General features: G+C 42.2%; 2 protein-coding genes across 2 annotated transcripts; both read left to right on the plus strand.

Annotated features, from left to right (window-relative positions):
- The first annotated feature begins 28 nt into the window (after nt 1-28).
- Nucleotides 29-10,888, plus strand: slu7 (SLU7 homolog, splicing factor). The gene is made up of 15 exons (XM_033632488.2): nt 29-178; nt 473-629; nt 2,788-2,941; nt 3,029-3,109; nt 3,238-3,402; nt 3,536-3,601; nt 3,716-3,847; nt 4,010-4,107; nt 4,193-4,260; nt 7,412-7,551; nt 7,682-7,843; nt 7,929-8,030; nt 8,144-8,221; nt 9,028-9,144; nt 9,255-10,888. The coding sequence occupies exons 2-15, from the start codon at nt 481-483 to the stop codon at nt 9,432-9,434; spliced, it is 1,692 nt and encodes a 563-aa protein (XP_033488379.1). The 5' UTR covers nt 29-178; nt 473-480; the 3' UTR covers nt 9,435-10,888.
- A 722-nt stretch (nt 10,889-11,610) lies between these two features.
- Nucleotides 11,611-15,746, plus strand: c1qtnf2 (C1q and TNF related 2). Its single transcript, XM_033632827.2, has 3 exons — nt 11,611-11,819; nt 12,165-12,422; nt 14,850-15,746. Exons 1-3 carry the CDS (start codon nt 11,792-11,794, stop codon nt 15,494-15,496), a joined length of 933 nt encoding a protein of 310 aa, XP_033488718.2. The 5' UTR covers nt 11,611-11,791; the 3' UTR covers nt 15,497-15,746.
- Nucleotides 15,747-15,885: the final 139 nt, after the last annotated feature.

Raw genomic sequence — 15,885 nt, forward strand, 5'->3', positions numbered from 1 at the left:
GATTTCACCACCATAGAAGAAGAAATGACGTGACGTCGCTGCAGTTGATGTAAAATGGCGACTAACGTGCGTTAGTCTAAACCTGTCCAAAACATAACGGACAAACTCAAACACGGAGCAAGTTGGATAGAAAACTAAGGAAACATCAACCGCTTTGGTATTGTTGGATCTTAATAAGGTAAACAAGTTACCTATTTAATCAGTTTATAAGAGATAAAAATGCTTTTTAAACGTACAAGTCAGTCAACATTGGGTTAGCTAACGTGAGAGTGACGTTAGCTTCTGTGTTAACTTTAATAACGTTAACGTTAATAACGTTAACGTTAATTGTCAGCTCTCATTCCTGGGTGAGCATTAGCACGACAGAGGGAACTATACAGGAGTATATTCAGGACAGATATGTTTCCACTCAACACTTGGCTGTGTCACACGGCTGCACTGAAAGCTTAATAAATTGTATTCCTGTTGGCAGGTACAGCCATGGCCGAGCAGACTAAGGCCAGCACGGAGGGGATCGTGGGCCTGGATGAGCCCAAGAAGATGACCAGGGAGGATTGGCGGAAGAAGAAGGAGCTGGAAGAGCAGAGGAAGCTGGGAAACGCTCCTGCTGAGGTGGACGAGGAGGGGAAGTAAGTTTATGTTTGCACAGAGACATCAGAGTGCCTGACAAAAAAGCTCCAGCTCTACAACTTGTTAGTATCTGGACATTTAAAGGGTATAACCAGAAGTGACAAGTGAATTAATACCATTTCTCAAAAGTGTAATCAATGATTTAGTATTACAGTTCCATTAGTGTGCAGATATTAGATACTATTTTCATGCTTAAACTGTAATTATTTTATTTAAAAATAAATATAACAAGGCCATAACATGACAGCAACAACTTTTCTTGCCTTGGTTAGTAGCAGAAAACAGCAGAATGACTTCAGTAAACATTAACAATAAGAGAGCGCAAGAAAGCGCTGCAGGTAGCAGTGTATCAATACTGTGGAAAAGGAGAATTTAAACGGTTTCAAATATTCAGAATCTATATGTATCAATAAATACATATTTTTAACAACACTGCTACCTAATATGTTGCAACTCCTTAATCACTGGATATTAATTTTCAGTTGATAGCATTAGACATTCCCTGCGTGGAAATGTCACATTCATTTCACATAGGATTTATCATAATCACTGCATCTGACTTATATTGATAGTGTTCATCATTCAAGTGATAATTATGACAACAAAGCCCAAAAGTCCAACTCTGCCCGTAAAGATGGATTCAGTGATTCTGCAGAAAAATGGGTAGTATTTGAACTCAATGCCCAAACGAATATACCCCTCCCATCAGATCTCCTTCAGAACCTCTGTGTTATCGTCCATCTCGCTCCCACTGCATTTGTCTTTGTACAACCATGGCCTGTCCTCTGTCCTGTGCACGAACATAGTATGATAGTGTTGCGTGGCTTTGTCTGGGCCTCATATTTACAGACCCAGGGCTGTGTATGAACACTGGAATTTTTTGAAGTGTACTCACAAAACGTACAGCTAGTTTATGGTGAGATTTTCGCTGAATTTGGTAAAAGGTGTGTTGGATTAGAATTGCAGACTCCACCTTTAATAACACAGAAGTTCTTTAAAACTAAACAAACATGGATGCCTCACAAGCCAAAGTCCATTATTCAAGGATATTACATCCAAATGAATATTTTTGACCCTTGCAAGGCCAACTCTGCCATCATACAGCCATCTTGAGTTGGTGCACATTGGGGGTGTAAATCACAAGTTTCATTACAATACTATATTACATTGATTCCTGGGCAACAATACAATATTTACTGATATCGCAAAGTCTGCCACGATATAATGATTCAATTTAGCGGCCTGAGATTGATATGAGACAATATCAACAAATATCCTCATTGTCTTTCTCCTGGCTGCTTACCATTATCTGCCTGGCACTGAGCTGCTAGCTCTGTTTGAGTGTTTAGTAAGAAGGTGTGTTTGGACTGAAATGGTGACACAGACATGATATGGAAAAGTCAGAATAAAGGTTCATCTTAAAGATGACGACATGTATTAATGTTTTCACTTTGTATCGATGATAATGCATTGTTGATCACTGAATCTATATGCCGATCCATATCGGTGTACCATTACACCCCTAGTGATCGCCCACAAGATGTAAACATGGGAATCTTTCTCCTCATTACCACCCTTCCCATCTGACATTATTATGTTCCTGATTATTCCTGGAGGATGAGGGGAGTTAAAAAGGAGCAAGACAAATGGGAATATATGTATATACAAAAGTTAAGATTTTTTTTTTAATAAAGATGAATAAATAAATATAGGCACACAAAAGTCTTCAAAACATTAACTAAACAAAGCAGTTCTAAATCAGCAGGTTACCTTCCAATCCAAATAAAAAGACACAACACAAGCAACATGTTTTAGATTAGATAACCAACTCTGTTACACCACAATTTGAGTATTATCAAACTGCAACCAACACACAGCATTAAAACTGACAAACTGGCACCAGCTTTTTGTCTCTTCAGGCATGAATGAGGCAAATTGTCTTTAAAATTTCATGTCTGCAGTTTGTAACACAGGCTGTCTGTTATAGGTTTGTAGTCTCCAAGCTGAAGGTGAGATAGATAGTTCTCTATGTTATTTTCTCTGACATGACAGAGTTCCTCCAAAGCCAAACGTGCCCCTTTTTATCGTCATATTTACAATCAGGCTTCTGTTGTAATATTAACGTGATCAACATGTGCTGCTTCCTTTCTTTTCCAGAGACATTAACCCTCACATCCCACAGTACATTTCATCAGTGCCATGGTACATCGACCCATCCAAAAGACCCACATTAAAGCATCAGAGACCACAGAGTGAGAAAGAGCCACAATTTTCAGCCATTGGAGAGTGGTACAAGAGAGGAGTGCAAGAGGTGAGGGGGACGTCAATGAGCTATCTTCATACAGCCATTACAAATTAACTTAAATGTTGAAAGCTCTTTTTTTTCTTCTCCAAACAGACTTCAGTTGTCACAAAATATCGTAAGGGAGCTTGTGAAAACTGTGGTGCCATGACACACAAGAAGAAAGACTGCTTGGAGGTAAAATCGATAAAGCCATCTTTCATCTTCCAGTAGAGATGGACTTTAACTCTTTTCTAATGCATTAAGAGAATATTATATTTGTTACAAATAATCTTAACCTCTGACCTTCACCTTTCTGTCATCAGCGACCCAGAAAGGTTGGTGCAAAATTCACAGGCACCGGCATAGCTCCAGATGAACACAATCAGATAACGCTTGACTTAGACTATGATGGGAAGCGAGATCGCTGGAACGGGTATGACCCTGAGGAACATCAGCGCATTGTGGAAGAGTACGCCAAAGTAGATCTGGTAAGCAGACCAGAAGAGTGTTAAGATTGTTTACTTTATTGAGGAAAAGAAAAACAAACTTTGGTGTCATTATAACTGTGTTGTCTACTTCTTGTTTACCTCATGAATCTGACTTTTTGTTTCTGACTCTCAGGCCAAGAGGACACTGAAGGCACAAAAGCTTCAGGATGAGTTGGCCTCTGGAAAACTTGACCAAGCTGTAAGTGTCGATATCACAATAACAATGGATTGCACTGCTGTATCATTTAAGAGATAACAGGAAGTCTCTTGTTTAGAAGACTAACATTTAACTCTTTGAATCATTTCTCTTCAGGAGCGGGAACATGACAGTGAGGATGAGGATGAAGATAAATATGCAGATGACATCGACATGCCTGGTCAGAACTTTGACTCCAAGAGACGAATCACTGTTAGGAATCTGCGTATCAGAGAAGACACGGCCAAAGTAAGAGGCGCATCTGGAAACACAGGCCTGTTGCACATGCTCAACTATTTTAGTCTTAGATGTAATGTCCACTGTTCAAGCCTTTGATTTAAGAGAGAGGTGAGGCTCTCTTACTAACTCACAGACACCCAATAATCGGGACTTCTCGTCTGTTTCTCACAGTACTTGAGGAATTTGGATCCGAATTCAGCATATTATGATCCAAAGACTCGAGCTATGAGAGAGAATCCATATTCCAACACTGGCATGAACCCAGACGAGTAAGTTGTTGCTACTATTTTCCCAATGCCTCAGAAAGTACCATTGCTGACACTGAAATAATTCTTACACTGTTTTGTCTGACAGGGTGGGCTATGCTGGAGACAACTTTGCTCGCTACAGTGGGGACACAATCACCATGGCTCAAACACAGTGTAAGCCAACAGGGTATTTTTCATCCCTGATACTGCAAAATCAGAGTTATAGGTTTTTTTTTTGTTTCTCTAACCACTGGGGTGTAACATTAGACAAAAGTCACAGTTCGGTTTATGCCCCATTTTAGGAGTGATGGTTTGGTGTGAATTCAGTGCAGCGGGGATAAAGACAAATGCATACAGATATGTTTGTTTTTTAAAATAATATAGACGGTGGTCAAAGTTTCAAAGAGACAAAATCCTCTAGCTGGGGACTGAGATCGCATTTTGCCCACTGGCAACTTTGCTAAACTATTCTCATATAAAAATAAGAAACATTTCTTTATTAAACTGTGCAAACATTTTGGAAAAAAAAACAAATGAAACACATCTGTTATGCCGTGAAACTTAAATACTAAAACAAATAGAATGATGAAGAATAAAACTTGTTCATTAGGAGGAGTGTTTCAGTTAGATTTTCAGTAACCCAAACATTTACCATCCTGGTGATAGGCACAGCTGGGTGATGCCGTCAAATGTGTGTTAGCATGTTGGATGTGTTTCCATTCTCATGCTCCAGAGTCATGAAGAAACACATACACACCGTCCTCGTCTTATAACGTTACAAAACTCTCTCTCTGTTGCTGTTGTAGCAACAGACTTCAATGTTTCTTTTACGCTCGCCATAGTGCGACCGAGTCCCACGCTAATCAGCTTGTTGTGCTAAGCTTAGCATCTGTTAATAACGGCGTATGGCTAAAAGTTTGCAGGCAGAACTTGTGCTTGTGAACTTTGGTTCCACATTACGTACGTTAATCTACATGTCGTATATTCTGGACTGTGACCATCATACCGTGACAGTTTGGTACGAATACACAAACTGTTGCAACCCCACCAAGTATTTTTCACTACTGCAGTGATAAGAGAGTTACAGTCTCTGCTGGGATTACTGATACTTCAGTGTTGTAAAAGCACTGTTGGTAGCATCACAGCCTCTATGCTGCAGTTAATTTTTTTTCTCAACCAATGTGGCGTTTCACATCACAGCTGCAAATGTGCATGTGCTGTCACAAGTCAAGTGGTTACAGTTGTTGTGTGCGTTAGTCACATGGCCACAAAACCTGATTTGAGCAAGATCAAGAAAGGGAATAATGTACAGATATGAAAAGCAGATGCAAACAATAAATAAACCCAGCATTACCTGAGACTGTAACATCGGCGATATTTGGATTGAAGGCTACTCTGAGAAGGTAAAGCCTGCCCCAACCGATGGTTACTACTTTTATGTTGAAAAGTTAAATCCTGTAATGACTTTAAAGATAAACCAAGCAAAATGCAAAATAATCAAGATGGTAAATGTTACGGAAACTGTTCTGATATATCATGATAAATATGAGATGAGACACGAAAAGCAGGATTGATCAGTTTTGTCATGGTTAAATCTGATAAATTCTCTGGACAGACCACACGAATGACATCCCCTCTCAAACACGTACAGTACAGGCCAAAAGTTTGGACACACCTTCTCATTCAATGCGTTTTCTTTATTTTCATGACTATTTACATTGTAGATTCTCACTGAAGGCATCAAAACTATGAATGAACACGTGGAGTTATGTACTTAACAAAAAAAGATGAAATAACTGAAAACATGTTTTATATTCTAGTTTCTTCAAAATAGCCACCCTTTGCTCTGATTACTGCTTTGCACACTCTTGGCATTCTCTCCATGAGCTTCAAGAGGTAGTCACCTGAAATGGTTTTCCAACAGTCTTGAAGGAGTTCCCAGAGGTGTTTAGCACTTGTTGGCCCCTTTGCCTTCACTCTGCGGTCCAGCTCACCCCAAACCATCTCGATTTGGTTCAGGTCCGGTGACTGTGGAGACCAGGTCATCTGCCGCAGCACTCCATCACTCTCCTTCTTGGTCAAATAGCCCTTACACAGCCTGGAGGTGTGTTTGGGGTCATTGTCCTGTTGAAAAATAAATGATGGTCCAACTAAACGCAAACCGGATGGGATGGCATGTCGCTGCAGGATGCTGTGGTAGCCATGCTGGTTCAGTGTGCCTTCAATTTTGAATAAATCCCCAACAGTGTCACCAGCAAAACACCCCCACACCATCACACCTCCTCCTCCATGCTTCACAGTGGGAACCAGGCATGTGGAATCCATCCGTTCACCTTTTCTGCGTCTCACAAAGACACGGCGGTTGGACCAAAGATCTCAAATTTGGACTCATCAGACCAAAGCACAGATTTCCACTGGTCTAATGTCCATTCCTTGTGTTTCTTGGCCCAAACAAATCTCTTCTGCTTGTTGCCTCTCCTTAGCAGTGGTTTCCTAGCAGCTATTTGACCATGAAGGCCTGATTGGCGCAGTCTCCTCTTAACAGTTGTTCTAGAGATGGGTCTGCTGCTAGAACTCTGTGTGGCATTCATCTGGTCTCTGATCTGAGCTGCTGTTAACTTGCGATTTCTGAGGCTGGTGACTCGGATGAACTTATCCTCAGAAGCAGAGGTGACTCTTGGTCTTCCTTTCCTGGGTCGGTCCTCATGTGTGCCAGTTTCGTTGTAGCGCTTGATGGTTTTTGCGACTCCACTTGGGGACACATTTAAAGTTTTTGCAATTTTCCGGACTGACTGACCTTCATTTCTTAAAGTAATGATGGCCACTGGTTTTTCTTTAGTTAGCTGATTGGTTCTTGCCATAATATGAATTTTAACAGTTGTCCAATAGGGCTGTCGGCTGTGTATTAACCTGACTTCTGCACAACACAACTGATCCCATTGATAAAGCAAGAAATTCCACTAATTAACCCTGATAAGGCACACCTGTGAAGTGGAAACCATTTCAGGTGACTACCTCTTGAAGCTCATGGAGAGAATGCCAAGAGTGTGCAAAGCAGTAATCAGAGCAAAGGGTGGTTATTTTGAAGAAACTAGAATATAAAACATGTTTTCAGTTATTTGACCTTTTTTGTTAAGTACATAACTCCACATGTGTTCATTCATAGTTTTGTTGCCTTCAGTGAGAATCTACAATGTAAATAGTCATGAAAATAAAGAAAACGCATTGAATGAGAAGGTGTGTCCAAACTTTTGGCCTGTACTGTATGTAGCAGGTATTTGTGCTGTACCATGTGAATAATAGTCAATGCTTCATCTTGTGACAGTGTTTGCCTGGGAGGCCTACGAGAGGGGCTCTGAGGTGCATCTGCAGGCCGACCCCACTAAGCTGGAGCTGCTGCACCGGTCCTTCAAGGTCAAGAAGGAGGACTTTAAAGAGAAACAGAGGGACAGCATTCTACACAAGGTACACAGCTGACATCTTTTAATTTTTTTTAAGGCGTTTATGCGTCTCTTAGCCCCAGATTGATGCATAAGTATTCAAACTGGCTGAATACTTCACTGATGATGTTTGTGCTTTTGTGTGTGACAATCAGTATGGAGGTGAAGAGCACTTGGATGCACCGCCACGGGAGCTGCTCTTGGCTCAGACAGAAGACTACGTGGAGTACTCTCGTCACGGTGCTGTTCTGAAGGGGCTCGAGAAGGCCGTGGCTCGCTCCAAGTACGAGGAGGATGTGCTCATCAACAACCACACTGTAAGGACGGCTGAATACGCTGCGGAAAAACACCTTGCTGTATTTTGTGGCATTTTGTGCTCTAAAACAGTTCTCCTGTCTTTAGTGTATTTGGGGCTCTTACTGGAAGGATGGCCTCTGGGGATACAAGTGCTGTCACTCCATGGTCAAACAGAGTTACTGCACAGGAGAGACTGGAATTGGAATTGTAAGTGAATGTATAAAAGAGTTCAGATGCTCTGTTTGATACACATGGTACATGAGGGGTTTTTTTAGCTTTTGTGACTTACATTCTGTTTTTGTTTTCCTCATAACCTGAAGAACAACTCAGACTGTGTTCCATTCGAAGAGGGACTGAAGGAGCCACAGGAGGAAGAAGAGCCCAAGACTCTGCTGGAAGTAAGTGACACTGAAAAGAACATTTTTAACAGTTCAAGCTGATGATCATATTAGTGTTTTTGCTGGCGGTGTAAATGTAGTTCTGATTGTATAGGGGGTGGGAATCTCAAGGCACCTCATGATTCGATTCTGTTTCAGAGGGCTATGATGTGATTATAAAACAATTTTCAATGCACATTGATGCAAAAAAAATGTGTGTGTGATTTTGTTTTTTCACTGTGTGACAACTTGCTACGTTTACGGCATAAACTTTTTTACACAGGGGCCGTGCCATAGGGCCACTTTTAAGTCCCACTCTTTAAGCCTTTGCGTTTTTACACAGAACCAAATGACAGCAGCATCACGCCATCCCAGTGTGTGATTTTAGACCACGTGCTGACACCACAGGCAAAAGAGGCATGACTAGCATGACATGTAACACAACAGCTTCGGCCTCTAGCATGAGTGACAGTGCCTTATAAACAGTAACAATGGCTTTAACATGGCAATAGCAATCATTTACTGTCCCTGTTGTTTGTGGGTTGGCCGATCTCATCTTCTGCTCGGAGGGTCAGGAGCTCCTGGGCCTCATTGTCTCCCCAATTTGCGGACGCTTTCGGCAGCTGTTCTGCAGTGTATGAACTACACTGGATTTCCTTATCACAGTGACAACCAGTCTTTCTGTCATTGTTGTCACTATGCTGCATTTCTATCAACTACGACCATCTGGTCACATTGTGATGCATTTAATTGCCGATTTTTTTAAAAAAGAAAATTCCTCCACCCATACATTGTATGGTAATCGTGCCACTGTTTTTAATCCCCAGATGCATCGAGAGAAGATGAAAGAGAAGAAGAAGAAAAAGAAGAGCAAGAAGAACAAGAAGCACGGCTCTGACAGCGATTCAGAAGATGAAGAGAAGAAGAAGGAGAAGCTGAAGAAGGTAAAGTTATTTTTGTGCTTTAGATGGCAGAAAGTGGTTCTATGTTCATCTGTATCTCTGGCGTGGCTGATTTCTCTGTGACTGACCTCTAACCTGCTTCGTGTTCACAGGCACTGGAAGCAGAGGACAAGCGGGCCAAGCATTTCGAGGCAATAATGCAGATAGATGAGAGGAAGAGGCCGTACAACAGCTTGCAGGAAGTAAAGGCGCCCACTGAGGAGGAGATGGAGGCCTTCCGCATGAAACGCTGTCGGCCAGATGATCCCATGGCTTCCTTCCTAGGACAGTGACCTGCTGGCTCCTCGAACTCTCCCTAAGGACTCTTACCAGAGCTGCTGACCGAAAAACTCAACTTTGATTTTATAAACATACAGCAGAAGGCTTCTGTTTGGTTACTAACGTGGAAGAAACTGTGTACAAGGTTTTGTTAATTTAATTTTTAACTTTCTTTTTGTTTTAACATAAAGATGGCGTCAGTAATTCTGGAGAAAGATTGGTGATATTTGATCTAAACACCCAACAGAAACACCCCTCCTGTCAGTGCTCTGTCATTGCTTCTTCAGAGGCATCACTCTGGCTCACACTGCCTTTCTCTTGATACATCCACGGCCTTTTCATGTCCTGTGCAGGGGCACCAACACTCATTTGGCTGGAGTAGTGTGAATATCGGTCTGAGCCACCATGAGCCAGGACTGTGTATGAACACCAAAACGTTTTTTTTTTGTTTTGTTTTGTTTTGTTTTTTTACAGCATTCCCTCAGGACTGAAAGCTGGAGATATTCACCAAATTCTATAAAAAATGTAATGTATTAGAATAGCTGGCTGCACCTTTAGGCCCTGATCACTCAGAAAGCGTTGTAGTAGCTGGAGGCACCTTTTTGTAATTGTTTTTTAAAAGAATGAAGGTTTTTGCTCGTGTTTTTTGCGTTGCGACACGCCTCACATGTCTGTGCTCTAGGCGCCTGGCATTTTTGCTTTTGGTCATCTTTTTTCCCCATTGTCCAATCAGATGATTTTAGGGGTGGGCCTTCTGGTAGTCATGACAACAAGTTAACGGTTGGTTACCAAAGGAGGAGGAACTGGTGGTAGCGGTTGCTAGATACCCAGAGCTATAGGGCCTGAGGATAGACAGCAGGTTGTCAAGCTGCCCCTGAGTCCTCCTAAAATATGCCTGAAAACGGCCATAATCTTGCCGAAGCTCCTGGACCAACTGGTGGTACTCCCCGTGATCCACCCTCTTTTTTAGGGTCTCATGTACCCGCACAGATCTCTGTTTCCCTGTGACCGACACATTATCTGCTGACAGCCTCTCACCCTCAACCAGAGCTACAGCAAGGACCCTCTGCCTCAGCATTTAAGGAACTATATACTAATTACTGGAGGGGGAAAAAAAGGTAGATTGATGTCATGGGTAGGTTTGTACAAGGACGTGATGGGGTGGTTGCCTGGCAACAATAAGAAGGCACCACAAGCTTTTTTTTTTTTTTTTTTTTTTCCCCCCCTAACTAGTGGCATTCAATATATTTTTTTAAAAAAGGCAGTGCAGTGCCTCTTGCATTGTGCAACCTGCAAAACTCTTCCTGTGTGGTCGGGGCCTTAAACAATTTTACGTTAAAGTGTAAATATTACAGCTTTTTTAGGTTTGGGAGCCTCGCTCAGTCTCAGCAGTAATTTGAGAAGAGTAACTTCTTTTAGTGGGATTAATGCATCATTTTTATAATAAAACACTGCGTATTTGTCTGAATACTTTGTCCTGTGTGAAAAGTTTTTATTTTACATACATTGATCAGCATTACCATCAACTGTTGTCCCTTGGCCAAATCTAGAAACTCTCCTGCAGTGATTTGGAGATTTCTGGCTTTTAGTGATGAATATTTTTCCCCCACTGTCACACAATGTAAATATTATTCCAACTCATTTTCATTGTATGACAGTGACTGTCTACTGTACAGGATGTACAAACTGAATTTTGTGTGATTGCATCTTTTTTGTTGTTGCTAATAGTTTCCCATAGAAACCTGCAACACAACAACCACTTTTGTAATTTCTGTTCACATGTTTCCAGTTAAAGATGAATACAGTAGATCTCTAAACACAAGGCACTGCCTCTCCCAGCAGCTGGAACGTTTTTATTGGTCTCTGGGCTCTTGGCTCTGCATCACAGCAATAAACACAAACACATCTGGTATTATTCACTGTGCATTTTATACACTTCTATACTGCAGACCACCATGTTGTTCTGTTTGGTCTGGCACATTAAAAATCCTTTTCTGGAAAATTTAAAATACACAAAGTTGTAACTTGATCATAATTATAAAACCTAAATGGCTTTGCGCTTTACAATGTATCATGTCTGTTATATAACATCCTATTTTCCCACAGAGTTTGTGAACAAGTGATGCGTCACCACTTCAGCTGTGCACCACTGCTGCACTGACTTGAATGTAATGACATCAGGGTGAAAGTATTCGCTGGCAGTGTAGGCTACTTGCTAAACAGGGCGGATGTTATGGACTATGATTCACTGGGCTGCACATTTCTCTGCAGCTCTTCTCTTGAAGAATGCTATCTCACCCGATTATTGGAAAATCATGTAGGAGAGGTTGTGTAGTCTGGTGCAGAAAAAGGACTTGGATAGAGCTGAAAAATGCCCATGGGTCATAGTTTCTCAACCGGTGAGTTCTTTCGCTCAGTTTTTGAAATGTCCGATACACTCCCTTTGCAAAAACATGCTGTAAGCGACATTCTTTGCTTTGAGTTTTTCGTGCATTGTTAATGTGTCATATTTCTCATTAAGCACTGAGTCATAGCATGAAACTGACCTCATCGTTAGGGTAATAACTGTCTTTTCATCTGATTAAAGCTGTAGATAGTTTGCATGTACTCTGACACCACTCTCCAGTACAGTCTTTTGGGCAGATTGAATGTTCTTGGTTGAACTTTGAATCATATGATTGCGACTAACTCACACAATTAAAACATTTGTTGTTTTTCCCCCTCGTCTTCTCGTGGCTCCACAGTGACCATCATGCTCCAGATATGTGTGATGATGTGTTTGCTGTCAGTTGTCTTCTCTCAATCAACACATTCCTTGCCCAAGAAAGGTCGCAACATCACCATCCACTCCTCACAGCTGGTCTGCAGCATTCCAGGCCCAGCAGGGCCTGCTGGTAACCCCGGAGCCCCTGGATCTCCAGGGGCCATGGGCCCCATGGGGCCCCCAGGGAAGGATGGCCCGGATGGGAAGGATGGAGAGAAGGGACAAAAGGGAGCAGCAGGTAGTTACTGACTTACTCTCTTCTACTGTAATGCCAACCCTTTCTCTTTGGTGTTCTTGAGAGCCTGGGTCCTCTTTCACCGCTTAAACATACTTTGTATCGTCCTGTCAGCTTGATACTTGATGACATCACAGTTTTATGACAGCTGCTTATAAACATGATTTTAAACTGATGATATGTTGAAGAAGTCCACTACAGAGACACATGACTTCTGTTTGAGCTTTTTGGTTAAATATCTATGATTGGTGTTCACAGTAGTTTATACACAGCATCACTTCTCTCCATTCCCAAATCTATATATCCATCAAGTCTATTTGGGTTTCTGTGATTGGAGTTTCAAAACAGATTTTAAGGGTCGTCCATCAGGGAGTTCGACCTCTCTGGTGACCATGAGTGGATTATAAGACAATGAAGGCCCCATCAAATCTATAAGAGCAGGACACAAAGTCTTAAAGGACAACTTCGGTATTTTTCAACCTGGGCCCTATTTCCCCATGTGTATGTGTACATATGATTCATGGGTACCACTCATTCTAAAATTGGTTCCGTATTGAGGCGTGAAACGAGCTAAAACGGTAATGGGGGCAAATGCGTCCCTGTGTGTGTTACGCTAGAAGAGAAGAGTTTGGGACAGAGTCTTTTACGTGCTACCCCCTGGAGTGTTACCGGAGTTTTTGGAGTGCTCAAATAAACGGGCCTTTTTCCTGAACACAAGAACAGGATGTTGCACGACACCCCGTACAGCTTTCATAGGCTGCCTTTGTCGGACGACGAGATGCTGAAGTTGTGGCTAGTTGTGCTACAAATGGCTGCTAACACTCCTCTCCAGACACTGCGCTTTGCAGACCATCGGATCTGCAGTACTCACTTCTCCCATGATGACTACTGCCAGCCGAAGAAGAGAAGACATCCAATCCCGAAACACCTCTTCCTCAAGAAAACGGCTGTCCCACGAGTAGAGAGAGCTACAGACACAGTGGAGCAAAGCTCGTGACATCACACAGCCCAGAGGTAAGGGAAAGGCTAGTATGCTATTTACAGAGATAGCACTGGCGATCTGAACCGGTCAGTGGCGAAAAAACACACACTTCATACACACATACTCACTTACAGTACCTAGCGGGGCAGCCCTCCCCCTCTCTGCTCCAGCACTGACTGACAGCTGACTCCACTCATTTACACTCACCACTGCCCCAGGGCCGCTACAATATGCTATATACAGAGATAGCACTGGCGATCTGAACCGGTCAGTGGCGAAAAAAAGCACTTTTATACGAGACGCATTTGCCCCCATTACCGTTTTAGCTCGTTTCGCGCCTCAATATGAAACCAATTTTAGAACGAGTGGTACCCATGAATCATACGCACACATACACATGGGGAAATAGGGCCCAGGTTGAAAAACACCGAAGTTGTCCTTTAATAGTTGTTTAGACTCTTTTTGTCATTTTTTGTCTTTGTAGTCGTTACACATCTCTTTGTAGTTTTGAGATTTTTGTGTTTTTTTTTTTATATCTGGTTGTTTTGCCCCTTTTTGTAGCCGTTTTGAGTCTCCTTGTAGTTGCTTTCTGTGTCTTTGAAGTCATTTTGTGACTCTTTGTTGCCATTTTGAGTCTGTTGTTGTTCTGAGTCTCTTTGTAGTGGCATTGTGTCTCTTGTAAGTCAATAGCATCTCTTTGAAGTTGCACAGTGTCTCTTTGAAGTCATTTTGTGACTCTTTGTAGCCATTTTGAGTCTGTTGTTGTTTTGAGTCTCTTTGTAGTTGCCTTGTTCCTCTTTGTGGTCATTTTGTGTCTCTTTGTAGTTGCTTTGCATCTCTCTTTGAAGTTGCTCGGTGTCTCTCTGAAGTCATTTTGTTCCTCTTTGTAGCTGTTTTGTTCTTCATTGTAGTCATTTTGAGTCTGTTGTTGTTTTGAGTCTCTTTGGTCAGTGGTGTCTCTTTGAAGTTGCTCTTCATCCCTTTGAAGTCATTTTGTGACTCTTTGTGGCCATTTTGAGTCTGTTGTTTGCCCCTTGTCTTAATCATTGTCAGTCTCTGTCTCTTAGCAGCTGTTTGCATCTCCTTTTAGTTGCTTTGTGTCTATTTTTAGTAATTCTTCTTTTTGCATCTATTTGTAGTCATTTTATGTATTTTGTGGTCATTTTGAATCTCTGGTCTGGTCAATACATGTTAATTTGATTGGCATTTTGCAGGTGAAGGCCAGTGGGGCCCCTGACACCTTGGGCCCCTGGGCCTGTGCCTGTGCCTGGTACACACCTTCAGTAATGCATCCATTCTGGTGACCCCAAATATAAGTAACGTTGCAATGTAGGATGATATACTCTACATTTCTTTCGCTGTGAATTTCTTCTGAGCTAATATTTTGAATGTTTGTCCTTTTCCTGCCAAGCTTTAAAATTACAAGCATTCTGTCATCATTTTGTCAGGTGATCCAGGGAGGACAGGGAACCAAGGCAAGCCAGGTGTGAAAGGGCGGGAAGGTATCATCGGCAAAGCTGGACCTCGAGGACTGAAGGGGCTGCGAGGAATACCGGGGATAGCTGGAAAACGAGGACAAAAAGGAGAGCCAGGCGACACGGGCCAGCAAGGAGCTCCAGGAGGGTGTAGTTGTGGCAGTGCGGCCCGGTCAGCCTTCTCTGTGGCTGTGACAAAGAGCTACCCTAAAGAACGGATGCCCATCCGCTTCAGCCGGATTCTGCTGAACGAGGGGAATCACTACAACGCCAGCAGCGGGAAGTTTGTCTGTGTTGTCCCTGGGGTCTATTATTTCACATATGATATCACTCTGGCAAATAAGCACCTGGCCATTGGGCTGGTCCACAATGGACAGTACAAGATCAAGACATTTGATGCGAACACAGGGAACCATGATGTAGCGTCTGGTTCTACTGTCCTCCACCTGCAGCAGTCAGACCAGGTCTGGCTGCAGATCTTCTACTCAGAGCAGAACGGACTCTTCTTTGACCCTTTCTGGACAGACAGCACCTTCACTGGCTTTCTTATCTATGCCGACCAGGACTATCTCATTGAGGCTGATAAAAAAGCTAACGCTCAGGATGACAGTCAATCCTGAGATAGATTTTTTTTTATTATTTTAGTAACTGGCTAAAGATTGCTCCACAATGGAAGGCCTCAGTGAATCATTAACATGTTCTGACACCAGGGGGCACACCAGGAAAGACAAGTCTACCACAGTTGGGGAAACACTTGAAACTGTTTTAATCTGAGCCCTGTGTTTTGGCCTCAGTATCCCTAATGGTGCTATGATTCTGACAAGATCTTTTAAGATATCTCCAATAAGCAATAAATAAGCATACAGGTTGCCATAGGTTGTTTTATTTCCATTAATAGAAGGTGGCACACGACCGTCTTCTGAAATGCTGATTTAAAAAAAAAAAAAAAAAAAATACACAAAGAAAACGTACAATTGAAAGTGAAATTGCTATATTTATTTTACCGTAA

This window comes from Epinephelus lanceolatus, chromosome 7 (genome assembly GCF_041903045.1).
Source record: "Epinephelus lanceolatus isolate andai-2023 chromosome 7, ASM4190304v1, whole genome shotgun sequence".
Lineage (NCBI taxonomy): Eukaryota > Metazoa > Chordata > Actinopteri > Perciformes > Serranidae > Epinephelus > Epinephelus lanceolatus.

What these genes read in the sequence shown, in the direction of transcription:
- c1qtnf2 (XM_033632827.2), top strand. Translation starts at nt 11,792, where the DNA reads ATGCCCATGGGTCATAGTTTCTCAACCG. An exon ending in GGGTCATAGTTTCTCAACCG is followed by an intron (nt 11,820 to 12,164) that starts GTGAGTTCTTTC and finishes GTGGCTCCACAG; the next exon opens with TGACCATCATGCTCCAGATA. An exon ending in GGGACAAAAGGGAGCAGCAG is followed by an intron (nt 12,423 to 14,849) that starts GTAGTTACTGAC and finishes TCATTTTGTCAG; the next exon opens with GTGATCCAGGGAGGACAGGG.
- slu7 (XM_033632488.2), top strand. Translation starts at nt 481, where the DNA reads ATGGCCGAGCAGACTAAGGCCAGCACGGAGGGGATCGTGGGCCTGGAT. An exon ending in ACAAGAGAGGAGTGCAAGAG is followed by an intron (nt 2,942 to 3,028) that starts GTGAGGGGGACG and finishes TTCTCCAAACAG; the next exon opens with ACTTCAGTTGTCACAAAATA. An exon ending in AGCCCAAGACTCTGCTGGAA is followed by an intron (nt 8,222 to 9,027) that starts GTAAGTGACACT and finishes TTTAATCCCCAG; the next exon opens with ATGCATCGAGAGAAGATGAA.